A 22,775-nucleotide genomic window follows, 5' to 3' on the forward strand; every position below is an offset into this window, starting at 1 on the left:
CCTGGCCTTCCTGAGTCACTTTTTGAATACAGAGCATATCAAATAATAGCACATAGGCATATAGCTGATAGTAAATGACCATAATGTGTAATTCTATTAATATACAGACTATTGACCAAGAAGGAGGAGGCAGACTTTTGACTATTACATCACAATGCTAAAAAAACAAAAAACAAACAAAAAAAAAACATATCGGTTATTATATCATCATATACAATGTATTTCCAACGTGTTAGAACTGCATAAACTCTCATAATTGATTTAGGGACCAATTTATGGTGTTGCCAGCAGACGGGTCTGAATGGCCACTGAATCCCAGGCCCATGGATACGACACGGGAAGCTGAAATTGTAACACCGCCCCTCCGTCGGGTCTCCAGTGATCAGAGTGAGTCGCTGTCCAGCAGTCTGTAGTGCTGAAATCTCAGCTCGTTCTCATAACAATGGAACGGCAATGAGACAAAGGACCTGCAGACCACGAAAAACGCCATTGCAATGGATGATGACCTATTCCAGCTGAGACAGCTGCCGTAAGTAACAGTTAAATACGTTTCAAAAGCTGTCATCGAATACGGCCGAAATATACATTTATGAAAGGTAAGCGCCGCGGCCTTTTGCAAAACAGACTGCTTTTTTGTAAACATTCCCAACGTCTTGTTTCGGCTAGCCGGGACCTGGCGAGCCTCAAATGCAAACAGAAAATACATCCACTTTATTAGTTTATTGAAAATAATGATTTATTTGCAATTGTATTTTTAGATTAAGTTACAGCTTTTATTGATGCGAAAGCAAAGACAAGGGCTGGAATCCATATATTGAATTTATGGTCTTAATTTGACTTAATTATGTCAAGTTTTCATTTTGTATATTGCAAACTGCTCATATAATATAATACGCCCACTTATTGTAATCTCATTTCATGTTTATATATCATGTTACCGGTGTTATTGGCATAGTGGTTTTGTAATTAATTTATTAACACGGTGCGTATGAGTACTGGTACCTGCTCCGATGCGATTCATTGATTGTACTATTATAAAGCTGCTATCGAGATTAAGATATTAATACTATTATAAAAATAAATCGCATGCAAAATATAATATAACATTATTATTATAATAATAATAATAATTATTATTATTATTAATAATAATAATAATAATAATAATAATAATAATAATAATAATAATAATAATAATAATAATAGTAGTTATACAGCAATTACACGTTTAGTTGTTACACCAGGGCATATGTAGGTATATAATTCAGCTGAAAATACCTTCAGAGAAAAGTTTTTTTTTTTTTTTTTTTTTTTTACCTTACTCAAGTCTTATGATTTTCTTTTGTCATGAATTGTTTTTATTTAGATGAGGTGAATATATGCATTGATGGATAGACAGACTTTTCTTCAGTGTTTTGTTGATATCGTCAGTGAGAGGATACGTTGAACCAAGGCCAATATCTTCTTATAAGGAGATCACGTTGAGCCTTTATTAATATTTTATTTTTTAAGCAGCTGTTACTCCTGTGCAATTTGCATACCAGGTTTCGGTTTCCCCGTGTGCTGGTCCTGGGAGTGGGCTGTAGCATTTTCTCTTGTCTGCATAAAAAAGTATTTTCTACAATGTATTAACATTCGCTACACGTCGCCATTACGAGAAACTTCAGATGTCGCTGGGTAGCATGTACATACTGTTAGACTACATAGTTATTTAGGGTTTTAAAACCCATTGCTTACCTTTAATATCAGCCCTGATCTCCCTTGGCATAATGTGTGCCAATACTGTAGGTGCTAGTATACAGCAGTTTATCTATTGCATTGTATTTTAAGTGAATAACCTAAAGTTTGATAAAGCTAATAAGAGGTATGACATTGATTTAAAGTATTAGTTAGCACTCATTTAACCGTACTGTAAACAGCAGTTACTGTAAGGTACAAGACAAAGCAGTTTAATTACCTAAATTGGTTATACCAATTTAACTCCTCATTCTCATTAAGACAGTAATAGTGTAGAACAGTTTAATGATATCATATATGATTTAATGAATCAAAACAGACTTTAATAACTTACTGTATCATATTACTGAGTTACCAAGCTTGGGGAACCAGGCTCAAAAAAGGTTAACTGAAAATATATGCATGCTGGAGATAATTACATTGTACTGTACTTCAAGAAAACCTCTGTGCTCAACACATCCCAGCGTGAAAAGGGATGTTTAATGGTTATCTCAGCTGATCACAGTGATTAAGAACTCCAAAGCCGCCCACCTAAATGTCTTTCTAAAAAGGCACTGAAACTGTAGGAGATACTTTCTGGGGAATTGTTTTCTGCAACTTCTATTTGTGGTTTGTCAGCCTTCAAAGGAGAACGATGAACACAAGTCTAAAGGAAGCGCTGGGGAGATGGATCCTTATCCTTTGATGTAGGACAGTCAAGCAGACAAACACTTTCAACCTTTTTCTTTCTGAGTGTCTAACAGTTTGAAAAGATCTTAGGCTTACTTGATTTGGGATCCTATTGAAACACAAGATGTCGGAACCTCCATTCTGGAGTCAGCATTAATACATACAGTACATAAATACATATTAGAGGGTGCACTCAGAAACCAATCTCCTTATTAAATATGGAACAGGTAGTAATCAATAATAATCAATGCCTTTTCAAATGAATTAATCGATGTACTGTTATACAATATATACATTGAGAAAACTATTTAACTATTGATTGCATTATTAAAAAGCAAGAGGACACCCAATTGCATTACATTCTGTCATTTCTTGTCACAAACCAAATACAAACAGAAGAGCATTAGCCTAGCAAAGTGCAAGGAAAGCACGTGTTACAGGGCAGCTAGCTATATGAGGCTCCAAATAAGATACTAAGGTGATAAGGGCAGCAGTGTGGAGTAGTGGTTAGGGCTCTGGACTCTTGACCGGAGGGTTGTGGGTTCAATCCCCAGTGGGGGACACTGCTGTTGTACCCTTGAGCAAGGTACTTTACCTAGATTGCTACAGTAAAAAACCCAACTGTATAAATGGGGAATTGTATGTAAAAATATCTTGTAACAATTGTAAGTCGCCCTGGATAAGGGCGTCTGCTAAGAAATAAATAATAATTAATCAATGTTTAATTGTGGATCGCAAAATAAAAACTATGGCGATCAATCATTAATAACTTGTTGCATCTTTAATATGAATCCAGCTGTGTGTGACCCCCCTCATTACCATGACTTTAACAGAGTCCTCTGATCACTCTCATTTCCAGCGTGGTGAAGTTCCGGCGCACAGGCGAGAGCGCACGCTCCGAGGATGAGGCTGTGTGCGGAGAACACGAGATTCGGATCGAGGGGGTCCGCCGGGACTTGGAGCCCGTGGAGCTGGCGGGTGGAACCGCAGTGCCTAAGGAGTTTGCAAACCCCACCGATGGTAACACAGCCTCATCACACAGCAGCATAGGGGTTTATGCCATTCATACAAAATACTGTTCAGCTCTTTTCTGTAACATCTCTTGTAAAAGTTTCCCATAGTAACATAGCAAAGTGTAATAAAGCACAGTGAATGCATGGTAAAGCATAGGTAAGCATTGTAAAGCATATTAAAAAAAAACATGGCAAACCAGGGTAAACTATGGTAAATTCATAGTATAACCATAGAAAAAGCATGGGAAAAGTGCATCAATACCCTGGTAATTTTTTTTTATAAGGGATACTACTTGAAACCTGAGATGGTAACCTGGATTTAACAATGGTTCTATGAGATAGATGTTCTCCATGATGATTGTTTGAACAGATAATGGTACGTGTTTTTTCATGGAGGTCATCTTCCATGTTAAACCAAAGCCATAGACAAACATCAATATACAGCTTTGTTATATATATTGTTTGAAAAGAGTAAGGATTACTCCACCCTTAGTGTTTGTACTGCATGCACACGTCATACCAAACTCACCCTCTGGTTACTCTTGTCACAGATACATTTCTGGTGGAAGATGCAGTGGAAGCCATTGGCTTTGGGAAATTCCAGTGGAAACTCTCCATTCTCACTGGATTGGCATGGGTAAGACAAGTGACCTGAAGGAAAAGCCAATAAGGCAATTATAAAATAAACAAACAGGATAAAACTGCAACAATGCTTCGGGGGTTTAACCAGTGAGATGGGAGTGAATGGGTAGACGCAGTAACCCTAATTTGGGGTATTGTCTTGCTCTGTCTTCAGATGGCCGATGCCATGGAGATGATGATTCTCAGTATTCTAGCCCCGCAATTGCACTGTGAGTGGAGGTTACCCAGTTGGCAAGTTGCACTTCTCACGTCGGTACTGTATCGGACCTTATCTCATTTCATACAGACATGCACCATGCTACACATTGCACACACCCTTCTCCATGGACTCATACCCCACTACAGGAAGCACGCTCTCGCTGCACACACCTGCATTCATTCTCTGTATGTTTACCAATAGCTTCAATATTACTGCTTCCCTTACTACTGGACAATTTTCACTTCATGGAAGGCAAACCACTATAGACAGCCCTTTCTACCATGATCCGCACCTTCCTGTTTAATCTCCACTGAACACATGCTGTACCATCCTGCTTGTTACTGGAATGGTGGGACGGGTGAACGAGTTTACTGTACAAGATTAGAGTACTCTAAACAAATGTATTGAACCATGCTAAAGGGATTCACAACGTGTTAACTGGAACCTAAGCACCCTTTTGTTTCCTATATTAGTGCTTAAGAATCTTAAAGATTAAATCAAGTACATCCACACACACACATAGAGCATCTATCTATCTGTCAATTTATCTGTCTGTCAATCTATCTCTCTGTATGCCTATCTCATTACATTTGGAAATACCATACTTAAAAACTTACTTTTATTATTATTCTTCTTATTATTCTTCTTATTCTTCTTATTCTTATTATTATTGCTGTTGTAACACCTAGTGTGTGTGTCTTTGTGTCTTGAGCAGGTAGTGTTTATTGGCATGATGCTTAGCTCATCGTTATGGGGGAACATATCTGACCAGTATGGAAGAAAAACCGTAAGTCTCAGTGTGTGCATCTTTATATACATATGTATATAGAGGGACCTAAATGAATATGCATTTCAGTCCGGTCACTTCAGACAGCCCCACAGCCTCTGGCTCTGTCCCTATAAGTAATTTTTCACTACATTACAATGTACATGTGAATAACGTGATAACGTCGTGTCATTGCCAGGGCCTGAAGGTCAGTGTGTTGTGGACTCTGTTCTATGGAGTGCTCAGTGCGTTCGCTCCGGTGTACGGCTGGATTCTGTTTCTAAGAGGACTGGTGGGAATTGGGATCGGAGGCGTTCCACAGTCGTAAGTGAAGCAGAATATTCAGAGCAAGGTCTATCATCTGACCACAGAATAATCATATAGTCTGGCATTTAGAGAACGGCATCTGTGTAGTGTGTAGTGAGCAAATACCAGTATCCCCCAGTTTCAATAACAGTTGCCAGTACTCCCCACTCCTGTGATTTAGATTAAATGTACTTTTTACACAGAGTTGCAATAATTAAAATGCCCAGCAGGTGGCGTTGGTGTGTATACTTATTTGAGTCAACATATAAAAAATAAGTATGTGCAATGTAGTATTTCTGAGGTGCCGAACTCCATTAGCGTGGGTTCAGAATAAATTGATCACAGCTTCTTTCCATAAGGTTTGCATTATGCGTAGCATACAAGCCACAAATAGTTAGCAAGTATTTGAGAGTGTAGGATGAACCCTACAGGCAATAACTGAAGCATCGGCAAGGGCATTTTTTAAATAATGTAGAAATCTAGAAACAACTGATTTGTAAGAAAAAGCTGTTCATTATTGTTCTGAGTTCTGCATTGGCGAATTTGCCTTTGCAGAATATACCAAGAACCCTAACCGTGAAGTCCTTATCAAGGACTGGTATCCATGTTATTAAAGTGCTGAGGGGCAAAGTGATCGTTTAGCCTCCCCAGGGTCTGCTAGAGGAGTCCACCTTTGGCACTTCCAGCTGTTTAACTAAAAGACTGGCAGTGTAAGACTAATTAACCAGTGTTTCAATTATCCTTTTGATAGTGAATCTGCCTTTCACATGCACAGTATGCTGCTATGGGAAAATTCCAGCCCAGAATACAGGGTGGGGCCAGTGCCAATCCTTCACGTGGAACTCAGCATGAAGGCGAATGATTGACTGCAATGACTTGACTGCAATTCAGATGTTGTTGTCTTTACCAGGGTAACACTCTATGCGGAATTCCTGCCAATGAGATCCAGAGCCAAGTGCATTTTACTGATAGAGGTACGACAATCCTGTTACTATTACTGTGCCTGCAGTGAGAACGGAAATGCAGCTTACAGGCTGATACAGTGCGGCTGAACTGCAGCTATACTGAAGCCCAGCTCCAGCGCACTTACACAAGCATGGCACTTTTACTGCAGCTCCCGTTGGTTTTGTCATACATTACTGTGAAGCAAATATCCACGCAGGGTTATACCTTAATGCTTGCCGCTATAGTTTGCCATAGTTGACATGAAAGATGCTAGATTGATGTTTGTTGTATTGTACTGCAATCCATGGTACATTCCATGTCTGACAATAATATGAACTGATAGAAATTTGCAATCTATTGAAGAAGTACTATTGCACCATATCAGTATCAGCACCACTGTGCAATGCTTATTCCAAATCGACTGTGTTGCCACTGTTGGTAATGAAATGACTTGTAATGGTAAAGTATCGTTCGGAGGAATACGCACTTTCAGTATAATAGGATCTCAATGGTATTTTCATCCATGTGTGCTGACCCCCTCCCCTCTCCTCCCCCCAGGTGTTCTGGGCACTGGGCACCGTGTTCGAGGTGCTCCTGGCTATCATGGTGATGCCTACGCTGGGCTGGCGCTGGCTGCTCCTCCTCTCCACTTTGCCCCTCATGATCTTCAGTGTCCTGTGCTTTGTAGGTATACAGTAACTGCTTGAAGCGATGAACAGAGCAGCCTGACAATAGTGGAGTTTGTAAACCGAAGCACACATACAAGCTAGTTGCAACATCATCCTTTTAGTGATAATTGAACAACTGATTTAGGGGCTGATATTTGTACTTAAGATGCATTTGTACTTAAGTGTTTGGCACAACCAAAAAAAAACATTGCTGTCTGTGTTGATTTTTCACTTTCACTTAGAGGCATTGTGACACCTTGTGGTTACACATTGCTATGGCTGTCATTGCTCCTTCTGTCGTAAGGATCTTCAATGAAAAGATGCTGCAAACTGCTAATATTTATGTTTCTACAGTAGATTTCAGCATTGCCAAAAACCATGCAAAGAGAATAAAGTAGATCTGCCTGACTTGTTAAGACCAAAGTCTTTTTTTTTTTTACAAGGCAGTCCTAGCATGACAGCAGATCCTGATCCGTACTGTACTGCTGCATGCATGTCATTTTGTTTAGTGGCTGCCGGAGAGCGCGAGGTACGACGTCCTAACTGGGAACCAGGAGAAAGCTCTGGCCACATTGAAACGCATCGCCAAGGAGAATGGAGTCCCCATGCCACTGGGGAAGCTTACTGTGGCCAGGCAGGTAAGAACTGGAGAGAACTGGAATCCTGGGATATGAGAATGTGCTTCTATATGTATGCGTGGCTTTATGTGTGTATGTGTGCAGGACATGTATAACATGAATGGAGAAAAACGTGAATGGCCAAAATCTTTATTTGCTAGTACCGTTAACTGTTGTGTTTTTATTTCCAGGAGGACCGTGGAAAGATTCGGGACCTCTTCTCTCCCCAGTTCCGCTGGACCACTGTCCTCCTGTGGTTTATCTGGTGAGTGGAGCCCAGCTCGCCTGCAACTTCAGAAACAGTTTAAAATGCCCTTGTGACTCCACTGATTGATCGCCTGGTTTCCTAACGGGGTAGAAGCTGGGTTATCTAGCATTGCAAGCTCCTTCCAGATTCAGTATTCTGCTGGAACAGTATTTACACAAGGGTTAATGTGTCCCTCTGTGCTTGTGTTTCAGGTTCTCCAACGCATTCTCTTATTATGGGTTAGTGTTACTGACCACAGAGCTGTTCCAAGCAGGGGATGTGTGCAGTGGTGAGTGTTTCGTATTCTCAATGGCTTCCAAACAAGCACAAGATTCATGAGGCTGTGTGCGGAGAGAGCACAAGGCTTTTTTTAGCTGTTCTTTCTTTATAAATCTTATTTTGTGATCAAATTCAAATTTGTATTTTACAAAACAAAATATAACCCTAACAAATCTCTTATAGCCATGAACAATTCGACTGTGTCAAATGGCGTACTTCCAGAATAAACTAAATGAACCTGATATTGCCGGTCGATGTATTATAAAACGTCTTGATAGTTACCTTTTTTAGCGCTGGGCAAATGCTGTCTGTGACTACAATGCTTTCAATCAATAGCTCTATTAGATTGCAGTTTCTGCAGCTTACAGAAAAAAAAATCATACTAGAGTACCAGTTTCATGGAAACTAAGAACCTCCTTTCTTCCTTTAGTTTCAAAAGGCAGACGGACCATGGAACCCAGGTGTAGCCTTGAATGTAAATACCTGACCGAGAATGACTACAAAGACCTCCTGTGGACCACCTTATCTGAATTCCCAGGTACATTCCCCTTGGCTCACCACAAGGGCGGGCTGCATGGCTGGGAAACAACGCCCTGGTAGACATCCCTTATAAAAATGTAATGCAGTCTACATGATGGATTTTTAATTGGATAGACCCAAATTAAATTCATGCCAGGGAAGCAAAAGACAGAAAAGAGCTTGAATGAATATACCGGCATAGTATGCTATCTATTACTGATGCAAGTTGTCCATATACATATGTAAAGAGTTCATGAACTTGTGGCTCACCTGGTTAACTTCCCTGGGGATTCCCATTCGTGGGATTGGAGGACACTCACTGAACCTTCAGTTCTCCTGAGCTGTGTGGGGAATTGCTGCTGTGAGGAGAAAAAATAATAATAAAGCTCATGAACGCTGTGGAAATAAATATATGAATATGACTCATTTGATATGAATCCAGACATTTGATTCACATTTCATAAATGCATTCTATAGCTTTAAAAATTGGCTCCAAAGTAAGAATACCCTGTGAAAAAAATCAGACCTTTGAAAAGCAAAGCAGTTTACTTTGAACTTTCAAATTCAAATTGAGGAAACACATTATTTGAATGTTGCCTGTGGTTACAGTGTGCTCCGGTCCCCTGTTTACGTCTCACTTACAGGATTTCCATGGGGGTGTTGGATGCTGCTGACCTATGAATATGTAAACAGGACAACAACTTGCTGACCCCAGCAAATATCTTCTCCATGTACAGCATTTAGCATTTTAAAATGACATAAAAAAAAACAAATACGCCATCAATCCTTTTCGGTCTGTGATTGAGTTGAACAGGTTCCTGTGCTGAAAAACATTATGCCACTTCAGTTCTATGCCTACTGTTTAAATCACTTACAAAACTGACCACGTGCATCCACTTGAGTTTCTTTTATACTTGTACCTGATAATTCTAATTGAGTGAGTTGATCATTTACCTACAGCATCACAAGAAGAAACAGGTGCTCACAATATCTCTCGAACTCATAACCGTCACCTTGGAACACTATTCCAAAGGGCATGCAGAGCAGGAGGGACCCCCCTGGTTAAAAGGCCTTGGCTTCTTGTAGTTTTACTTCCTGCTTGTCTGTCTCTCGCAGGCGTGCTGGTTACTCTCTGGGTTATCGACCGGATCGGACGGAAGAAGACCATGGCCCTCTCCTTCATCATCTTCTCACTCTGCATCCTGCTGCTGCTGGCCTGCGTTGGAAGGTGAGTGGGTCAAAACCAACGCACTTGTGCAGTGGACTTCTTGAATGCGGTGTGTTTTGTTAAGGCTTGGTCATTCCAACTACTGCATTGGTGTTTGTTTTTGTTCTCATTTCTGCAGGACGGCGCTCACGGTTTTCCTCTTCATTGCCAGAGCTTTCATTTCAGGCGGATTCCAGGCTGCTTATGTATACACCCCAGAGGTGAGAAACCTGTTGTGCTGCACTTAAGAAATAAAAAAGCAAACGAAGCAGTAGTGCAGCACTTCACCAAAAAAATGAACAGAACATGGATGACCTACAATTGGTAGATTTAGAAGAAAGGAAAATAAAGGAAAATAAATGGATAGACTCAATACCACGATGCTTGGAGGTCTCAATAAAAAAGGAATAGTAGCTTGTTACATCATTAATAGATTTTAAAGAGAAATAAATTAGTGTAGTTGTCATGGCATCAAAAGCCTAGAAGTACCTCCACTGTTTGTTTTAACACACTTTCCCTGGACAAAGGTTTGTTAAACATACCGAAACGTTGGGAAGGTGACTCTTTTATATATTTATATATAGATCTGTAGTTAGAAGTTCATATACAAAAGCTGAGTAGTAATAAAAGATAATTTAATGCATTGGTTTTGCCATGAAGCCCCCCCCCCCTTTGTATTGCTGTTATCTTGGTGCTGATCCTGCTTGCTTGTCTCACAGGTGTACCCCACAACTACCAGGGCTCTGGGTTTAGGGACCTGCAGTGGCATGGCCAGGGTGGGTGCTCTCCTCACCCCCTTTATTGCACAGGTAAGGAAACGCCTTCATTCACAATGACTTGTGCATACTCACACACACACACACACGCATACTCACACACACACACACACAATGCAATTTACTCAAGATAACCCTGAACCTTTACCAGAATGCAGAAGTTAGCCTCAAACAATGGCTGCAAAAACCACTAGGTAGGAGCAACAAAAGCTCACACAGCTAACAGCTGTAAGCGAGTCCTGCAAAAGCTGCTCTGTTTCCCTCCCCAGGTGATGCTGGAGTCTTCGGTCTACCTGACGCTCTCTGTGTATTGCTGCTGCTCCATCCTAGCTGCCATCGCCTCCTGCGCCTTGCCAATCGAGACCACGGGCCGTGGTCTGCAGGAGTCCAGCCACAGGCAGTGGGGTCAGGAGATGGTGGGGCGTGCGTCCCACAGTTCAGAGAGGATCCCCCGCTCCAGCTCGGGGTCACAGAATTGACGGGGGCTGCAGGATTGGTCAGAACCCCCGGAACACCATTTGGGCTGGTCTTTACTAGTCTGTACATAGAAGTGTTGGGTTTAAGAAGGATGCCTGCCTGTACAATGTGTTTGTATGATAAGATATTGTTACTGTAATGACCTTACAAAATGTGAGTTCTATCAAGACGTGCAAGCAACACAGCAGATTTAGTGTCTCCTAAAGTCATATTAATGTACGTGAACAGCTTAGGCCATCAATTATTTTTCCACAACAGTCCATCTTAAAAGCTCACAGCTCATTTCAGGACAAAGGGTGGGGTCTATTGGTACAGAAAGTGTGTGACGGAGGCCAAAGAGGTGCTTTAGTAACTAAGTGGCTGCTTCAGATCCAGTTAAGACCTGTACTGGTTTTAATCTAGTATTTTCTCACTGGTCAGGGTGGTACTCATTTAGCTCTGTATGATCAGTGTCATGATCCCAGCCCTCCAATCATCAAACTGTACGGCCAGCTAGCTCTGAAGCTTTAGTGAAGAATCTGCGATTGATTCTCACCACTTTCTTTTGCTGCCTCCTGTGCAGATTGAATTTGAATATGCTACATATTTGCATTCGCATACCCGGTTTCAATTATCAACGGGGGTATCACAACGTGTACTGCAAGCTCTTCCTTCCCAAACGCTGCTGCAGTTACTGAAACAGAAGCAAACCTCCCTGTGGCTTCTCTGCAGCAATACAATGTTCACAGTGGATGTCCTCAAAAGACAGCTTGTGACTTTGTTAGTAATGCCCCAGCTGAGTAACAATCCAGGCTTGGTGAATGAATATGTCAAAACAAAAAGCAGTTATGTGAAATTTGCTACAGCAGCTGCAGCTGTATGCTGGAGGCCCAAGAGCAAATAATGAGAATATTGTCCACATGAACAAAGAATGTAACGTGCACATATACAGAATATTAGACTAAGCAAATATCATCATTGTTAGAAGTTTGCCCAACATATCTGACAGCTAGGTTAAAACCTGGGCTCTACTGTCCAAAACATTTACTTGTAAAAGGCTCAGGCGCTTTGTGTGTAAGGGGATTGGATTCCCATGCTGAACAGAGCTCTTGAGACAGTCAGCCACAGAGCACAGGTTTGCAAGTGGGTTCTTTAAGGTGACATCAGTAATGCTTAATGAAGAATCCTCAATGCAAACTGAACAAGAACAGAGACAGGACTCAAGAGGAAACCATGTCATAGTGTGCTAGTATTGGCACAGTCTGCTAGCAAAACATGTTACGTAACATGCCCTCTTGAGCACTGGTATGTGCTATAATACATTGTGGATGGAAACAATTACTGTACTTACAACTGTGATAAAAATGTAAAGATGTATTTAAACATGCACGGGCTGGCTCTCAGAGCGCCCACGCTCCATTTTAAACAGCTCCTGTCCCTAAGATGGAGACATCGTGCAACAAGTTAGACAAGGTGATCTGTGAAGTCCTGCACTCTCTCTCTCTCTCTCTCATGCCTGCCTTTCGCAATTCATTAAGTGTCTCTGTACAGGTTCCTGCCAGTGCACTGTATGTAAATGTGTATGATACAATAAATGATGTTTAAAAAGTCTCACAGATCTAAAGTGGTTTTTATTTTCTATTCTACAGTATCAACCAGTCCATCATATTACACTAATTTCTTAAAACAACTGCAACATTCAGCTGAACCGAATGAAGTTCTGTCAAACTACCTGGCTTTCTCAATCCTAAAACAGGGAGCTCATTTTCTCCACAAAGAAATGTAACCTGGGAATACCTTTCTTCATTCTCCCATTTTTACAGTTCACGTTTGACAACACACCCACTCGTTTTTGGCCTCACTGACAGATTGCCTGTTATGAGCAGATGGTTTGAGTGCTTCAGTTTCAAGAATGCTCTGCACACTGTGAGAAGCAAACTATGATGAGCTTTTTGAAAGCAGTATTCATTTCTGACTTGAGTAGGCACACTTTGAAGTGAAAAAACACAAAAAGAAAGAGAAATGGATTAAAGATGTTGTTATAGACAAAGTCTAGATCACACATACAGTTTAAAATGACATGATATATTTAGCAGGTAAGCAGCTCCTTCGTGGAGACTCTGGAGAGCCTCTGGAGAGACAGACAAGCATCCTACATTGCATGTGCTTGAAGGGCTGGATATTGAATCTGGTGAGCTATTCATTAGAGACTCCTGAAGCAAGATAGTTATTGTGTAACAAAACGACATGGTCACTGGTTAATCTTACTCATTGTCGCTTTACAGTGCTATTACATATTAAAATCATGTAAAAAAAATAATTATAAAATTAAAGAGAGGCCAGTCTTTCATGATTTGGATGTCTGCCGCCTTCACGTCAATGGAATAGGCGCAGCGCAGTTGCTGGAGCTCGAGGGATCAGATCATACAGGGTTACAGCCTTGACGTTGCTTTCTGTCTCTTCTCCTCCACCACCTTCCCAAAGAGGTTGGCTGCCTCCTGCGCACACCCCCAGTGGATGGTAAGCCCGAAGCCTCCGTGCCCGTAGTTGTGTATCACCTTGATAAGAACGAAGCCAACTTACTTGTTTGTACGCCAGAGTGAAGGAGAAGGGGTATTGAGGGCACTCATTTACAGCTACAAACACAGTTTACCAGTTTTGTTGTTAGTTTACTTTCTTTACTGGATTGAAATATGGATGTTCTTAATATTATAAATAGACGACAACCTTTATTCCCTTGATTTCCTGGCTTATTTTCAAACAGATGACTTCCCCTATTACCAGAATTGGGATTATCAACTATGCAATATTACTGCTTGAGCACGTGTATAAATCAGAACACAGTGTACATGCCCTCCCTTCTTTCAGTTGAACACACTGAGAAGTCTGGAGCTCACCTCGCTCTTGACAGCTCCGTATTCCAGGGTCTCTCTCTCCAGACGCACTTTGCTGCGCACCGGCCTCAGGCCAGCCCAGTCGTCCACAATCCTGGCATGCTGAGGAGTTGTAATCAAATCATTTCTCAGAGCTGAGAGTGCACAGTGGCAGACAGGACTTTACTAAGGCTTAAAACAGTTACAGTCACCACCTACAAATCTAAAGACACTACCGTTTCTTTGAATGTGTTTTAAACTAATGCAAGTCTTAATTAGCCAACCCACAGGTATAATGCATCCCCCAGCCACCCCCACTCTACCTCTCCTGGCATACTCACTGGTACATAACAAGCAGGTCTGTGAGCCGCAAATACCCTTTGAAGCGAAATGTTTAAAAACAGGATAGTCTCTTCCAAGACAGGAGCACTGACCGAGCACTGCAGCCACTAACCTTGAGACTGGGGATCAGCTTGCTGCAGGACTCCCACACTTTCTGATGGTCCTGGGAGTTACATTCTTGACTCCAGTTCCCCAGTTGAAAGATGCCTCCAATGGTAACTAAATTACTCCTGAGGAGGAAATAGAATCAAGCTTGAAGTTTGCATACAAATGGTCCACCACCTCTCCCCCCCCCCCCCCTTGGGAAAAGAAGGACGTTTAAAAGAGATTGAATGAGCAGCTTAAAGCAGTTACAGAGAAGTTTGACTCAGATACCCACATGTAAGACAGTAATAGGGAAACCTGCCCTTGCTTACCCTGGTATGATGTATGGGGTCGTATACACTCCAGTCTTGAGATCGTGAGTTATTATAAAATGCTTTAGCCAAGGAGCCTCTACCTAATAAAAGCATTAAAAAAACATGAATGCTGGTTTTATACTATTATTTTCATCCTGAAACAGTCTAGCAATAAATACAAAAGAAACCCAGCTTGTTTTGAATTGATAAAGACTGAATGGATTACATTTTACACACTGGGAAAGAACAGAAACATCCTGAGGTGCTTTTCGGCTCTGTCCTGTGTTGTATTAAATAGGACACAGGCTCTGCCGGGCTATCTAGGAATCAAAGCTTGTGTTTGACTAGGGAAAGGAATAACAGCCTGACTGACTGCTGGGCTCACCCATCCCTTCCTGCACACCCACCTTCAGGATCTGTCCTCTGCCTGGCTTCAGATCCTGGTCAGGCTGTAGCTCCCCGGCTCTTATCCCGGTGCAGTTCACAATGACATCCACACCGGAGTCCACCAGCTACAGGGGGAGACGCAACACTAAGAAACTTAAGTCGAGTAGACAAATGCTTTGGCTAGTGCCTTCTGCAGTGTACTACAGAGGGGAGAGCACCAGTCAGAGGCCAGCATGCATGCACCCACAGGAATACTTTACTAAGCTCTGTCAATACAATGCAGTCACAGCCAGCATGCATGCACCCACAGGAATACTTTACTAAGCTCTGTCAATACAATGCAGTCACAGCCAGCATGCATGCACCCACAGGAATACTTTACTAAGCTCTGTCAATACAATGCAGTCACAGCCAGCATGCATGCACCCACAGGAATACTTTACTAAGCTCTGTCAATACAATGCAGTCACAGCCAGCATGCATGCAACCACAGGAATACTTTACTAAGCACTGTCAATACAATGCAGTCAACAGGCCAGCATGCATGCACCCACAGGAATACTTTACTAAGCTCTGTCAATACAATGCAGTCACAGCCAGCATGCATGCACCCACAGGAATACTTTACTAAGCTCTGTTAATACAGTAACTATTTACTCAGTCCTCTTGGCCAATCATTCATTAAGGGACATGAAATAATAATAAAAAAACACTTGTAATAAAAACATTATAATGTATAACAAAAGTATTTATTTATTTGCCACTGTAAAACATCCCTCACCTCTCTGAAAGACTCAATCTTCCTGTGATAAAATATCACTCCTCGCTCCCTCAGCCTGGAATAAACAAATGAAACAGCCAGTATGAAACACATCCAATGGAAAAACACATTGTCACTACCTGGTGTGCTTGTGGATCCCTAACCAGCAGCACCTCTCTGCCCCTGCCCATATAAGACACACTGTAATACAACACCACAGTAAACAATTTAGGAAACTTGTTTTTGGGATGAACTTTTTTTTCTTTGTACCACACGCTAGCAATTGCTGACATGAGAAAATGACAGCAACAAAAGACTGTGCCACCTGTAAATCAATCTGCACAACACTGAATGCATGTCTTGAGGAAGCTGTATGGGGCAGAACAGTGAGCAGGAAGATGAGCCGGGTGGCTTTGTGCCATTGAATGAGGTTGTGGTGTCGCGGACTCATTATTACTGCAGCACCTGGAACTTGGAATATATGGTTTGCATTCTGTGAGCTTGCACCAACTTGTAGGCTTTTGCCAACTAGCAGAGTGCTTTATATAATTTGTCCTAGGCAGGTTCCCTGTGTCTTTGCAGAGGGGAATCATTAGATCATTGCAGGTTTCACACTCACCTGTCCATGAGCCAAGGTAAATAGCTCTTGCCTTCAATCATGAGTGCAGTGTTGAACCAGCCATAACTGGAAAAAAAACAGATGTCATACACATGATTATAGTTTAATATTACAGTTTATATTTGTGATGACATGCTTCGTGCTCATGATGAACAAGGCTGGATTGGCACCACTGGAGAATGATGTGCAGAGCAGGGCTAACACTACCCACTGTCAGTCTCCATGACTGCAGCTCCACTGGTCCTTGACATCTCGTTCCAAAACTACCTGAAAAGGTTCCTAGTACAAAAACTTGATTCCACCCACTCTTCTGAAAGACATGGATTATCCTGTCGTTCCAGTACCTGTAACCTGGGAACATGTCCAGCTCCTGTGGGGTCAGGTGTCTGAAACCGAGGACAGAGTCTCTCCATGAGGGGTCCTGCAGAATGAACGTGAGCAGCATTGTCAAAACCAGCCATTCATTTACCATGCATCTGGCAGCTTTTGCCGAGAATGGAGGCTTACCGGTGTGGGTTCAGTGAAGAGGTTGTAGCCGGACTGGGTGAATATTCCCATTTTGATTGAATCAGGGGCGTTGATGTAGGTCAGGAGGTAGTCAAACGTCTCTTTGTTCCATTTACTAAAGAAAGAAAAAAAGAAAGAACTAGATAGAACTTGTGTAGAACTAGTTAGAACATTGTGAAGATACAAACAAGCATTGCATTTATACAGCCATAAAAAATCTCAAGTAGATTAGCAATCAGGTAGTCTCCCAGAGTTCGGTGGTAGCCTACATAATCAACAATGCAAACACTTAACAGTGACGAAGGATGCCCTCTTCAGGGTTGAAAGGGAATCTTACAATGCTACTGCTTTTCATATCAATCTCCACAATAACAAGAAACAAACAAAATAATAATACACCCAACTATTTACATGGCGAGGTACAAAGAGTAGCGTACGTTTCCTGGACGTTGCCCTTGTCATACAGGTAGGGCTGCCATAGCCCTGCCGCTCCGTCACTGATGGTCAGCGGGGTGTACTGGTCAGCGTAGACCTCAATAATGAGCGGAGTCACGCTGGATCGGTAGCGGTCATGGATACACAGTGCGCTAGAGAGGCCAATGACCCCGGCTCCAATCACTGCCACCCGCATGTCTGCCAAATAAAAAAACAAAACACACGGTTACTTTCAAAAGGAAGAAACAGACCCTCTGCGGAGAACAGCAATCCACACGAATCCAAGCAGCTGTTTCTTCACTCATTTCGCTTGCAATGGCAAATTAGCCCAATCAACACCACTCACCCTCCTCTGCAGAGAGATCAATCCGAACAGTCGAACAATCGGCTTGTGCAGCTCTAGTTACTTTGACCATATGGGCTTACTTATGGTCTAATCCTTGTGTACAGCCACTGCTAGTCTGAGGACTGTGCCACGTAATCAAATTGACTAACACCCAGCCGCTCCACAGGTTTCTTTCCAGGTATCTTTAATACTGCATTACCTTACCTGACCTATTTCAATGACCGGATCTGGAATCACACCAACTGGCTTACTTATCAGCAATATTCCTTTTTTTGTATCATGGTTTGAGTTACTTATCAACGCCGTGTAATAAAATACAACCTTCCCTTTTCAAGGGCAGCAAAGCTCTCACTAAAGATATAAACTCTACAGCTCATTGTATTCAAGTACAAATGTACCTGCAGCCAGTTCAGACAAAGCTCTGGGAACAGCAGTACAATGGAATTAGAGACCAGTGGGGTTACTAGACTGCATAGCATCTTGATCTGGACCCCATGCACTATCTCCATATCCCCATCTAAGCTGCTATCCCTGAAATACAGAGCAAGTTGTGATCATGTATCCTATATGCTTGAAAAATATCAAATGCCATTTTAGGACATGCAGTATCTGTATAACGGGCACACACTGGTACCTATAGGGCATCCCCATGCTTTTTAGCCCAAATAGGTGGTGGAGTCTCCTGCTTTATTTTCTCTCATGCTGTAGCATTGCCAGCCCAGGGCTGGTTTACTTTGACTGCTGCATAGCTCTATAGATCTGCATACCTTACACTGTAGAATGTGCTCTTGTGCAGCTGAATAATGTGAATACAGAAATGTAATTAATTGGTGATTGATTTTTAAAATTTTGCAGCCATAAAATCTGTGCCTTTAAATTCTGCCCTGGCACCTCCTTAAATATCGCAGAGAATGCAAATCATGCAAAACCATGTTAAATAAATCTGTCTGTGTCACCTTTATCATCATGATGCCCCACTGATCTGTGGTATAGTATAAGACAGGAGTCATGAACACACAAAGAGAACAGAAAGTTTAAATTGGAGACAGTTCAGACAGCAGATACATTACTATCCCTCATGGGAAACAAAATAGCTTATTCTGTGATTCACCCTAAAGTACAGTATTCTTCCCACTGGCAGTGTAAATAATATATACTTCAACGTCGATCAAAGAAAGAAAGAAAGAAAGAAAAAGGTTAACTTGTTTTCATACTGCGTGTATGGGCGTCACTGACTGTTCACGGAAACGAGTTTAAAAGCACATACCTTCCATCCACTTTTCCTATATTAAACATTAGTTCCAATGAATCCTCTGCAAAAGGACGTACACACAAAATCTAAATTTAAATAGCACTCGATGCAGACCTACTCAAATAAACAATACAAATATGAAAATACGAACCTGCCTTCAAATTGTTTTCCTGGCCCGATGCCTCAGTAAGAATCTGTGCACTCTTTACTCTGTGCAGTCCGTGCAAACTAGATATTCTTTCGTAGTACGAAAGTGCTAAATTTGAGAGAGCGAAGATCAAGCCCCGTCCAAAGGGCAGACAGTTAACAGTTTTCACGCGAGATCAATTCTATTTTTAGCAGTCATTCGAACAGCAGACTATACATGCTTTTTTTGTTTTTTTTGGCACAAACACGGTAGTTAGGTAAAGTATTACATAGAAACACGAATACAAATGCACACACTTGTGAAGAAAGCAACGGGCTGTGTAATGTGCTTAGTTTAATACTGTTTTTGATCTGGTCGATACAAGTATCAATCATGATACTGTGCCAAACTGCAAACGTGTGAGGTGGGTGCATTATCCATTCAGCAGTGTGAACCCCGATTTTTGCATAGTGTAAAACAACACAAATACGAAAATACCATTTCACCAAATGGGTTTTTAAGGTATACTTGTCCATTTCGACTAATGTACTTTTTAAAGTTATTACTCTTATAAAAGACATTAATAAATGTATTCTATGTTATCATATATGGAAAGAAAACGGATTTGTAATATATACAGTATCTATATGGGATTTAAAATCTGTCTACGCGTGTGTGACATTATTTGTATATTCCATGCGCACACGCGCATGTTTCTGAATATACTGTGCGCGCATGCGTATGTTTTTACATGTGTGTCTGTCAGACTTTTGGAAAGGGGTGCAAGGAGGCTATGATGCTGAGCTACCTACGTGTTTATCCTAGCTGTCACTTTGTAGCGAAGGCTACTCACGTGTTTATCCTAGCTGTCACTTTGTAGCGAAGTGGTTTCCCTTCCGCTGTTACTTTAGATTTTACATGTGGGGCGTGAAGGTGATATACTGTAGCAAAAAAAGGAAGAGGCTAGCGGAGTAAATTAATGGGGAACTGTATTTCCTTATTTCATTTTTCACTGGTTTTGTCTTTTCCAGCTCACAGGGGTACCTTTGTCCTGCAGAAAACACGACAGCCTTGTATTTGATACACTTTAACAAAGATTAATCAAACCGCACATTCAAATACGTAATGTATTAGTTCAATAAAAACAGTGAGTGAAAGTAAGCTATTGTTAGGTCTGGAAGTGAAACATTGCGAGTTACCTTCTTTTAGTGCAACTGTCCCTTTCACGCTACTGCATCGATTTCGTGTATTGCTTGCAGTCTGAACACTAAAATGATTACAGAACTCCTCAGCAGCCAATCGCCCCCATATCTTTCTGAATGCCAACATTTACTAAACTACAGCAGAGAAAGACGGTTCCTCGTTTGCATTTTATGCTTCCGTCTTGGTTCGCGCAGGGAGTGATGGGACCGAACCCAGGTCGGCCAAAGCGCCAGCTTGCAATGAATTTTTGTTTTCCTGAGCTACACTGTGTGACCTTTTGAATTTACAAGGATTTGAAAAAAAAAATTGAACTGCGCAATGGTTGGATGAGTAGTTAAAAGGATAGTAAAACTAACCAAAGGAAGGGAAGGTTATGTCTTTTACATGCTGCTTGAATAAATATGGTACTGGACCATAGCCAAAGGTGCCAATGCAAAATGTAAAGCCACTCTGCAATTTTGAGTTAAGATGTTGAAGATTAACAGTTTACGATATACATTGCAGTTGAACTTGGGTCTAACTACAGGTGTATGCTTTTCACTAATTCAATCCATTTCATTGCATTATGAAATATATTCACAGTGATTCGAGTTCCACCTGCAACACACTTTCTAACTATCTCGTTCATCTGTAATACAGAACCAGGGTGTGAATGTAATATCGGTGTATTTACTGACTGACACTTGGAAATTCTAGAATGCCCTACGAAATTACTAAATAACCTGGTCATTTCTAGAATTCTCTCATAAAATTTGAATTAACTGACACCTCTAGAATTTCACAAGTTCTGAGGTTCTAAAAAAAATTGCAGAGTTGACAGACACACACTCCCTAAAATTATTAGATTTGCTCATATAACATGAGAAAAAAATACATGCTATTAAGGGCACTACATGTCAATATTCGCAACCCTTGCATCTGTTTGAGGGAAGATGGAAGATCCTTAAATTCTACAAATATGCAGGAATATGCCAAACTGTTATTTCTTTTAATGCACGGTACAGCAGTAATGGCATGCGACGCATCTCGATAGAAATGCCTACAGATGGAGGACCGTGAGAATAAATACATCATTTTAGGATCAAAAATAGGTTTGCAACATTACAGAATTCAATGTCTAATGACAGCGTGTAAACATGCATCATCATAGTATTATAAGTGTATGTGTTCAATATGCATGCATGGTATAGTCCACTGCTATACGTAAGACCAGCCAGTGCACTACTGTTAGGGTCTTATTGGAAGTCTGGTGCAGACCTGAGCCTGATGTGAACTGAGACTGGCTGGCACATTCACTGTAGGAAGAAACTGCGTCACATCGGTTAATTTAAACCTGGACCAGTGACCCCTATATTCAGAATCTACACACACACACAGAGAACACAGATACACCTACAGTGCGTATAGAACCAGCAGCATCGGTAAAGAGAGGTATCTGTGCATCCTCGTCCGCCCCTCCTATTTCCTGTTGGCAGTGTTTTGTGTGTGTTTTAACCTTATTGAACTGACAAGTGATACATGCAGGAAGAAAGAACGTGCATCATATGCTGCTGAGCCTTGATGCCACAATTACAACCAGCCCTTATATAATCCATAGGATTTTCTGAAGCGGCCGACTGTCAAAAGTGGATCATGGATTAATCGGAATCAGAAACCTGACATTATTAACGCGATCATTGTGCAACCAGCGAAATAAAACTAAGGCGCAATCTCGGCGGCTCCTGCCCGGGATCAGAGCGCTTCTCTCCGGCCCGGCAGTCCCCCGCAGTAGCCCTTCCCAGCCATGGCTCTCGTAACGTTGCAGCGCTCACCCACCCCCAGCGCTGCTTCAACAGCTAGCACCGCTACCACCAACGCGGGGGAGGTGAGTATACAAATCACCGGGGGAGGAGGGAGGGTTAGGTGGGAAGCGCTGGACAGGAGACACCGGGGATCTGCAGCAGTAACTACTGTAGGCCCACACACGGGAGTAGAATGTACTGTAATTATATGTTGTTTTTCTTCTTCTTTTTTTTTTACCAGCAATTAAAGCACACATGATTATTTTGTCCTATTAATCATTTACTTTCTAAAGTGGCTAGGGAAATATAGTTAATTGAAAAAATGCCTAAGGCAAATAATCATACTAAAACCCGCTAATTTACATTAATAGAACAAACATAGGGTGAAAAGAGAACGCGTTACCATACTGGGTTGCTAGTTGCTACAAATACAAAAATTAAAAATGACGTTTTGGATCATTTGGGATGCCAGTCTGTGTGATTTGAGAATAAACTGGGTATTTATTGGAAGTTGCGTCAAAAATGAAATGTTGTGATTCTTAAAGTCGGGTTTATTGATTCTGAACTCTGGCCTGGCTGTCTGATTTATGCTGGAAACCGTGCTGGGAACCGCACAGGACCTAGAATAACAACAACAATGCATAAACTAGCATTATATGCTTCCTATTTCGGTTCATATTTATTGTTTTGAACAAAAGC

General features: G+C 41.5%; 3 protein-coding genes across 5 annotated transcripts in view; 2 read left to right on the forward strand and 1 right to left on the reverse strand.

The window, feature by feature from the left end:
- The first annotated feature begins 350 nt into the window (after nucleotides 1–350).
- Nucleotides 351–12,657, forward strand: LOC131699030 (synaptic vesicle 2-related protein-like). Its single transcript, XM_058994410.1, has 16 exons — nucleotides 351–529; nucleotides 3,266–3,426; nucleotides 3,971–4,056; nucleotides 4,216–4,314; nucleotides 4,976–5,047; nucleotides 5,226–5,350; nucleotides 6,243–6,306; nucleotides 6,836–6,961; nucleotides 7,455–7,583; nucleotides 7,754–7,827; nucleotides 8,022–8,098; nucleotides 8,519–8,626; nucleotides 9,724–9,835; nucleotides 9,954–10,035; nucleotides 10,534–10,623; nucleotides 10,860–12,657. The coding sequence occupies exons 1-16, from the start codon at nucleotides 495–497 to the stop codon at nucleotides 11,067–11,069; spliced, it is 1,650 nt and encodes a 549-aa protein (XP_058850393.1). The 5' UTR covers nucleotides 351–494; the 3' UTR covers nucleotides 11,070–12,657.
- A 412-nt stretch (nucleotides 12,658–13,069) lies between these two features.
- Nucleotides 13,070–20,515, reverse strand: LOC117428576 (D-amino-acid oxidase-like). Of its 3 annotated transcripts, none has more exons than XM_058994411.1 (11): nucleotides 20,292–20,515; nucleotides 17,370–17,565; nucleotides 16,933–17,047; nucleotides 16,770–16,846; nucleotides 16,426–16,491; nucleotides 15,828–15,882; nucleotides 15,067–15,171; nucleotides 14,678–14,760; nucleotides 14,374–14,491; nucleotides 13,944–14,042; nucleotides 13,070–13,604 (listed from the first exon to the last, which is right to left on the reverse strand). In XM_058994411.1, exons 1-11 carry the CDS (start codon nucleotides 20,419–20,421, stop codon nucleotides 13,479–13,481), a joined length of 1,170 nt encoding a protein of 389 aa, XP_058850394.1. In that variant the 5' UTR covers nucleotides 20,422–20,515; the 3' UTR covers nucleotides 13,070–13,478. The 3 variants fall into 3 exon arrangements, with proteins under 3 accessions (XP_058850394.1, XP_058850395.1, XP_058850396.1); XM_058994412.1 differs by lacking the exon at nucleotides 20,292–20,515 and adding an exon at nucleotides 19,117–19,272; XM_058994413.1 differs by lacking the exon at nucleotides 20,292–20,515 and adding an exon at nucleotides 19,121–19,243.
- A 1,054-nt stretch (nucleotides 20,516–21,569) lies between these two features.
- The window catches only part of LOC131699031 (protein phosphatase Slingshot homolog 1-like), a 29,137-nt gene continuing 27,931 nt past the window's right edge, over nucleotides 21,570–22,775 (forward strand). The window contains exon 1 of the mRNA XM_058994414.1: nucleotides 21,570–22,159. Within this exon, the coding sequence (XP_058850397.1) occupies nucleotides 22,079–22,159 (81 nt within the window). The 5' untranslated portion in view covers nucleotides 21,570–22,078. The remainder of the gene's footprint in view (nucleotides 22,160–22,775) is intronic.

This window comes from Acipenser ruthenus, chromosome 21 (genome assembly GCF_902713425.1).
Source record: "Acipenser ruthenus chromosome 21, fAciRut3.2 maternal haplotype, whole genome shotgun sequence".
Taxonomy (NCBI): Eukaryota; Metazoa; Chordata; class Actinopteri; order Acipenseriformes; family Acipenseridae; genus Acipenser; species Acipenser ruthenus.

Excerpts from the sequence above, each read along its gene's own strand:
- LOC117428576 (XM_058994411.1), bottom strand. The coding sequence starts at position 20,421 with ATGTTGGCATTCAGAAAGATATGGGGGCGATTGGCTGCTGAGGAGTTC. Across the intron at positions 17,566-20,291 it reads GACAGTTGCACTAAAAGAAG|ACATGCGGGTGGCAGTGATT; the intron begins GTAACTCGCAAT and ends TTTATTTGGCAG. Across the intron at positions 14,043-14,373 it reads AGCTGATCCCCAGTCTCAAG|CATGCCAGGATTGTGGACGA; the intron begins GTTAGTGGCTGC and ends ACAACTCCTCAG.
- LOC131699030 (XM_058994410.1), top strand. The coding sequence starts at position 495 with ATGGATGATGACCTATTCCAGCTGAGACAGCTGCC. Across the intron at positions 4,315-4,975 it reads AAGTTGCACTTCTCACGTCG|GTAGTGTTTATTGGCATGAT; the intron begins GTACTGTATCGG and ends TGTCTTGAGCAG. Across the intron at positions 8,627-9,723 it reads CACCTTATCTGAATTCCCAG|GCGTGCTGGTTACTCTCTGG; the intron begins GTACATTCCCCT and ends TGTCTCTCGCAG.